This window comes from Heloderma suspectum, chromosome 4 (genome assembly GCF_057233095.1).
Source record: "Heloderma suspectum isolate Gila_16-S chromosome 4, 16-S_ref, whole genome shotgun sequence".
Taxonomy (NCBI): Eukaryota; Metazoa; Chordata; class Lepidosauria; order Squamata; family Helodermatidae; genus Heloderma; species Heloderma suspectum.
This window is the reverse complement of record NC_139461.1, coordinates 105,692,588-105,700,518: the sequence shown is the minus strand read 5'-3', so window position 1 is coordinate 105,700,518 and position 7,931 is coordinate 105,692,588. Positions and strand designations below refer to the sequence as shown.

Below are 7,931 nucleotides of genomic sequence, written 5' to 3'. Positions count from 1 at the left end.
CTTCACTGAGCTGTCCAACACAACCCCAAGATCTCTTTCCTTGTCCATCACTGCTAGCTCAGATCCCATCAGGCTATACTTGAAGCTGGGATTTTTTGCCCAAACGTGCATCACTTTACACTTGCTTACATTGAACTGCATTTGCCATTTCGATGCCCATTCTTCCAGTTTGGAGAGATCCTTCTGGTGCTCTTCACAATCCCTTTTTGTTTTAACCACCCTAAATAATTTGGTGTCATCAGCAAACTTGGCAAACTTGATTCTTTTTCAGCAGGGATTGTCCTTCTATTTGCTTACTAATTTTATCTTTAATAATGCCTTCAACCAATTTACCTGGAACAGAAGATAAGCTAACAGGCCTGTAATTTCCAAGATCCCCCCAGATCCCTTGAAAATTTGAAAATTGGTGTTACATTGGCCATCTTCCAGTCCTCTAATGCTGATCTTAGGGACACGTTGCATATTTTGGTTAGAAGATCAGAAAGGAGCTCCATTTGGCTTCACCTCTCCCTAAAATGTTTCTATTCCAGCTGATCATTGTAAGAACTTTGTAACTTTAAGAACTAGTGCCTGAATTTGCTTGTTTCACTCCTTCCTCCTCAACCTTTTTTCCTTTTGTGTCATGGCTTTTAGATTGTAACATGCAGGCAAGGACTGTCTTGTTTTTATTGATTTTATGTAAGCTGCTCTGGGAGTCTTTTTGGCTGAAGAATGGGATGAAATGCTTTAAAGAAATAAACAAATAAGTAAGGTACAGGTTCATGGACCTGAGAGCTGTGGGTTTGAATTTTCCCATCCAGTGTTAATCCCCACTGCATCCACCTGTAAACAGGTACTTCTCCTTTGGGTTGGGGGAGTAAAAAAAGGAAAAGCCTGGGCCATGTAACTGACCACATCAATTTAGAGGGAGGGTAATAATTTAGGTATGGAGTAGAGCATAGAGCAGAGGGTGTCAACCAGTGTTAAAATACCAACTAAGCCATGATGCTTACCAGTGACTTGGGCCAGTCATCACTTCTCAACCTAACCTTCCTCTCAGGGGTGTGAGACTAAAGGAGTTGGGGAGGCACCTCCACCCTGAGACATACGACAGGCTGCAAGACATCCTATGTCCATTTTCCTCAGAGACAGACTGCCACCACCTATGTACTAATAACCCTTATTGAATATTAATATTCAATAACTCATAACGTCTTATTGAATATTCTACTCATAATCTGGATACATGGGAATCCAGGATCATAGCTTCTATAGGACAGATCCTTGTTTCAGGGCCTCCATTAAACTCCTTCAGAACCAGGTTAGTCTGTTGCCAAGCACACTGTTGAAAAACTATTATTGAAAAATAAGTAACAGTGAAAACCTATACATATCTAATCAGAAGTAAATCCTATTGAGTTCAGTGGGGCTTACTCTCAGGTAAGTGTATATAGGATTGCAGCCTAAAGTACAAAATGGGATTCTGAATGACATTAGACTCACAAGATCTTGAATAAAGTTGTAAACAAGGACTTGTTATGAATTCATGTATCTTTTTCCTTCTCCTCTACAGAAACTACATATTGTATTTTGCACATGAGTATATGAAAGATATTAAAGGATAAAGTATATAGTGATGGAGAGAGGCTGAACATAAAGGCTACTGATGCTGTCCACCTTGATGGATATGAATGATGTATTAGAAAGGAGCTTTAAAATACTAGTTTGTAAACAAGGACCAGTCTTGGGCTAACATTACCACAAGTCTAAACCACATTAAAAAGAAATGACCAGTCTACTGCCAGAGGATACTGTGGAGTCCCAGGGCTCAGATGAGCTGGAATGCAAGATCTGTTACAACCGTTATAACCTGAGACAGAGAAAACCTAAAGTACTGGAGTGTTGCCACAGAGTATGTGCCAAATGCCTTTGCAAGATCATAGACTTTGGGGACTCTCCTCAGGGAGTCATTGTTTGCCCATTCTGTAGGTTTGAGACATGCCTGCCTGATGATGAGGTTGGTAGTCTTCCTGATGACAACAATATCCTTGTAAATTTGGCTTATGGTGGAAAGGTGAAGAAGTGCCTACCGGACAATCCTACAGAACTCTTACTGACTCCGAAAAGGCTGGCCTCTCTTGTTAGCCCTTCTCACACTTCATCCAACTGTCTGGTTATAACCATTATGGAAGTGCAGAGAGAGAGCCCCCCAACCCTGAACTCAACCCCTGTTGTGGAATTCTACAGGCCTACAAGCTTTGACTCTGTTGCATCTGTGCCCCACAACTGGACAGTGTGGAACTGTACATCCTTGCTCTTCCAGACTTCGATTCGAGTCCTAGTTTGGTTGCTAGGCCTGCTGTACTTTAGTTCCTTGCCTTTAGGGATCTATTTACTGGTATCAAAGAAAGTCACTCTTGGGGTAGTCTTTGTCAGCCTTGTTCCCTCGAGTCTTGTTATTCTCATGGTTTATGGCTTTTGCCAGTGTATATGTCATGAATTTCTGGATTGTATGGCTTCTTCTTAACAGCAATTGCAATGAGATAAACAAGGAAACATGTGAAATTGCCATAGATGTAGCATAGTTAACTTACACTTCTCTTTTGTATTCTTATTTTATTACTTTTAGCCATCAAATAGGAATACTGACCAGTTTCGTGGTCCTTTTATTATTTTTAAGAGCAATTGAACGGTTGTTTTCTTCTGCTCTATTTTGTTTTACTAATGAATAAAAAATATTATTTTTTAAAAAGCAATAGAAAGAGGATGAGGCAAGAACAATTTTCCTAACTAGATACCTGATGCTACATTGTAGTAACACATTCATTACCAATGGGTTATTCATATAGGAGTACAATTTGACTTACTGGAATCATTTCAGATGAAATGCCTGCTATGTCTCTTATTTCCACTGGTGACTAAATAACATTGCTTTGCAATTTAATCAGCTGGGACCCACTGCTGTATAAGCCCCACTGAAAGTGTGCAAGAACAAAGATCTGACAGGTTAATTGGACATTGCATTGGGGTTGCACAGGTTTCATGGTGGATTTAAAATGCATAAAGAAAAAAGGTGCTACCATTATAACAGAAATCTTTAGTAGACTTGGACAGATTGAAAGAAATAGCTATAGGATAAGGGTGGTTTATTTTAACATCAAATCTAATTAAATAGCCAAAGGATAGCCTGCTGAGGCATGTACCACAAAAACACAAGAATGTATTTTTGCCCATTGCTAACATTTATCCTCAAATGTGTGTATCTGATGTCGATTAAAAACTTGTAGAAACCGGCTTCTACATGGAGAGCAGCTATTGTACTTGTGCAAGCAAATGCAGCCGCATTCAGAAGAATATTCCACGTATAGCAGCCTGTTGTCATAGTTCATTGTGCTCATAGCTCGTGCAAGGGCTTATGCATCCATGCATTTTTTTTCTCATCCACTCTTGGCACTCCGGATTGCAGCCTTTGTAAAATGCATAGTTGAGCTAAAAACAAAGAAGAATCAACAGGTGTAGAGTGGATAGTAAGTGCTTAAGGGGTTTTAAACAAGCTTCTCCAGAAAATAAACTGGGAGAAGATTGTCACCTTGCTTATCTGACCTAATGTTTTTAGACTTCTTTTTATGAGGCCATGCAAACACCATGATTTATCCTTCAAAGTCTCTACATCCATCATCAAATCAAAACAGTAGATCCTCCCCCCATCTTGTTATAACAATTCAAATCCATGATTTCAGTTTTGCAAGATAAGATCACATTTTTTACATCCAAGATGGCAGGTGTATTGGAGTGTGAATGACGTGTAATGATGTTTGGTTCCCCCCCCCCTTCTATTCTAAGTAAGCTAAATGTTACTAATATTTAGAACTCCTTAAGGCTTTATAAGAAGCATAGAGTGTTAGGGATGACATGCAATATGTCATGAAAGGAGACAAAGCAAGTAGTGCTAACATATGTCAGATTCTAACAAGAAATGTGATATATGCTAACCTTTTTACCAGAGACCCTTAGAGTAATAGGATTACACACACACACATTAGGCTATTTAGGTTCCACTGATTTCAATGAGAGAGTGTGGGAAATAGCTATCCTGAGCTTGCTGTCCCATTGAAATCACTGGGTGTTAAAAGCACTTAACTTTGTCTGGATTGTGCCCTACAGGTCCCCCACCCCACCCCCTGGATTTGTACAAAGCAAAGCACACAAAGATCTAAAGAAATTTTAGTTTTGTCCATTACTAAAAACTAGCACTGAAAATTAATATTTCTTAGAAAGGTAATACTACTACTTTAAAGTGCTTGTGGCAAAGCATGTGTAGCCAGGTGAGGTGGCATGAGCAGCACCAGTAAACTGCAAAGTGTAACTAATTCATGACTCAAAGATATCAAATGGTCCATCCAAGAAAAATGTTTTATAGTGTCTGTAATGTCTGTATAATTTGTTTGTGTGTACATATGTTACAAGGATTTATATACTTGTAGGGAATTCACAGTCAAGTTGTCCGAGCTAAACTGTCTCCTAATAAAATGGGTTCTTGATGCAGGATGAAATGAAGGTAAATGTGTACCATTTCTGTAAATGTCTGTCAATGTGCATTGTGCTTGTAATATCTAATGTTTCTGCCAATCTATGTTTAACCTGTACATTTTTAAAGAATTATTACTGATGTGGTGCCATATTTTACATGTTTTAAAATTTTCTTAAAGCCAATTCACATTGATCATTTCCATTCAAAAGGTATTAATAATATTTTAATTTATATAGTTCATTTCAACTGTTCAAAGTGCTTCACATAGCCTTACAACAGCCCCTTACTACTACACAAAGTGCTTCACATAGCCTTACTTATTACTATCCACACATTACCCCCTCCATTCTTGCAATGACATACATGCACAACACCAAAGGCAATGCTGATCCATTGCATGGATCATTAACAAAAAATTAATAAATCAGGTGCCTGCCATGTTATCAAGTTAAATGTTTATGTAGCACTTTAAAAACAACCCAATATGAGTTCTTTTCCTACTTGAAATGCTGCTCTGGGAGTAGGAAGTGGCTTTGTAATTGTTACAAAGGCAAGTCAATAAAAATTCTGCACAGCTGGCTGGGAAGAGGCAGAGAGAAGATTGTCACAAAGACCAGCCAATCAGCACACTTCACAATTGGCTTCTGAAAAAAGGAAGAACTCCTGTTGTCAATTATCTGAGGAAAGATGTACTTATGAGCAAACAGAAGAGAATACAGATCCATAGCAGGCTCACCACTCAAACTATATATGTCTGTACACACCAGGCCATTTGTCATAGTCTATTTATTTATAATGCTGTACACACCATGATGTCATATGTTTATTTCTTTACAGTTCGAGAGTCATGTAAGCTACAATGGGTTTTAAACCTGATACATTGGCAGCCAGATCCAGGCATGTTACACTTTGTGCTGCTGTGATAGTTTGCCAAAAGAGAGAGCTGCATTTACGCACAGCTGCTGCAGGGGGTCAGAGAGCGGTACTGCAGCTAGTAGGGGTCAAATGACACAAGGGGCCAATGGGATTCCACCTGACCATATAAAGCCTTTGATTCTGGCTTCTTCACTAAAGAAAAAACCCGTAGTCCTCCCGTTGTGGAGCCTTTCCGTGTTTACAGCGGGCTCCCAGATGGCGTCCACGTGATTGCTGAGAGGGGAAGTTTTTAATTTTCAAGGTTCCATAGAGCTTAGTGAAACAGCGCCATCTAATGGCTGTTTTAATGGCGTAACAACCCGACTTAAATAGATAGTTCATTATTTCCATATCTTTTTGAGATGGAATAACCAGGAAATACCTCTGGATGTGCCCTGGAAGTTGATGACGTCATGAAAAGGACCCATAAACTTCCGTAAGTGAGCAATTTCAATAGCAGGATAAAAGCTCTGTGTGAAGAAGCTCCAGATTACCTCTATTTACTTCCCAGTCATTCAGCTTCCTGAATCCTGGCTTACTGTCCCAGTTACCTACTAGATTGTTTTTCAGAAGTTCCTGGAAGAAAGAGGGAGAGGAAGGAGGAGGAAGATGATAAATGAATGAAGACAATGGAGTACAGAAAGAAAGAAGACAAAGACGGTAAGAAAAAAAGGTGATGAAAGAAACAACTTGTTTGTTTGCATGCCTTGCTGACTGTGCCTTCTGCCACACAAGATTGATGCATTGGAGAAATTCATTATTTAAAAAAGTAAACATTCTTGGAGGACGAAGCTCATGTGTATGGTACAATAGCAAATGAAGACTTTTCTTCCCCACATAACTGATGGATAAAACTAGAATGCAATGAAATGTGTTGATCTGGACACATAGCCTAAAACAGTCCTTCCTAACCTGGTACCCTCCAGCTGTTTTGGACTACAACACCCAGCATTCCTGACCATTGCTTATGCTGCTTGGAGCTGATGAGAACTGAAGTCCAAAGCATGCTTGCTGGGAATAATGGGAGTTACAGTCCAACATATCTGGAGAGCACCCAGGATGCTCTCCAGGGGAAGAATGCTTCAGGCTAGCCCCATATAAAGTACATTGCAGTAGTCTAAGTGTTATGTGGAAGGCCTGGCGTGCTATGGTCCATGGGGTCACGAAAAGTCGGACACGACTGAACAACAACAACAAGTGTTATGTAACTAAGGCATAGGTATCTGTTGCCAAGATGTGTGAGAAGGGGCTCAGTTAAGGATACAGGTAACAAGTCAGAGCAATGGTCCATCCAGCCCAGAGCTGGTTGGCAGTAGCTCTTGGAGACCTGACTTGGAAGTCTTGTACAGTCTTGCTGTGAGATATTTAACAAATGATGCCAGGATTTGAATAAGAGACTTTGCATAGCAACATATATCCTGCTCTCACTGACAAGGCTGGCCTTCCTGTGAAGTAGAGTGAGATGGCCACCTCAGGTAGCAGTTGATGGGTGGCAAAGAGCAGAAGTGAGGAGGACAGAGCTTTGTGTGCCACACAGTCTGCCCTGTGTTCCCTAAGAAAGCCTGCTGCCCTGAGGTACGCTGTCCCTATTGCCAATGTTGACGTAAAACTCAGCTGCCAGTTCAATTGACTTTCTATACGTGGGATGCAGTGGGGAGGGTGGGGTAGAGAAACACACCCTCTTGTCTTTCACCTCAAGATAGCAAAAGGTTTAGGCTGCTGAGACAATATTTACTGAGGTGTCAAGGAGGCCTAATCTTCACACCTCTCAGATGATGAAGACATCCTGGAAATATCAAAACACGTAAGCCAACAAATGGCTCCATCACACTTCACTGGGGAGGTGCAAGCAAAATAAGGTATATAAATCCAGATATTATGTAGAAATGGCACTGGTGCAGATAAGCGAGAGGTGCATTTATTTTATATATATGTATATTCTGTTCATGTAGATTAGCAGAATTTCTTTGTGCTTGTCAACGCGGCAATGTGGCTATTTCTAGTAATAAAAAACACATGTCTCACAACATGTGTACCTTTTAAAAAAATTATATACTGCTTTATCTGCTTTATCTGCTAAAAGCCATCAAGGTATATACAACAATTTAAAACAATAACAATTTAAAACAATTTTGAAAGTAGGTGTGTTGTTTTGGAAAAGGCAATAGCTTTATGTTTCTATTGTTTATCAGCATATGATGTCTTTTAAACCTGGGTTTACCTATGGAGAGATAGGATATACATTTAATTAACTGATTAAGGGCGCAATCCTATGGCCACTAGTCAGCAGCTAGACGGCCATAGGACAGGTTGGTTCCTGGGAACGAACCTCAGAGCCTGCACTCCAAGGTCATTTCCCTGAGAACCAACCTCCACCCCTCTCGCATTGCCTCACCTCGTAGGCAGTGCAGACCGGCCCCATGCTCCGTGCTCTTAAAAGGAGTGCGGAGCAGTGGAAATGGGGAGTTCCTGGGGGCGGGCCAGGGTGGGGAGGGCGGAAGTGCTG

The 7,931-nt window shown here is 40.4% G+C and overlaps 1 protein-coding gene across 1 annotated transcript; it reads left to right on the top strand.

The window, feature by feature from the left end:
• Nucleotides 1-1,765: 1,765 nt before the first annotated feature.
• On the top strand, nt 1,766-2,506 carry RNF182 (ring finger protein 182). The gene has a single exon (XM_084850200.1). It carries the CDS (start codon nt 1,766-1,768, stop codon nt 2,504-2,506), a length of 741 nt encoding a protein of 246 aa, XP_084706326.1.
• The last annotated feature ends 5,425 nt before the right edge of the window (nt 2,507-7,931 follow it).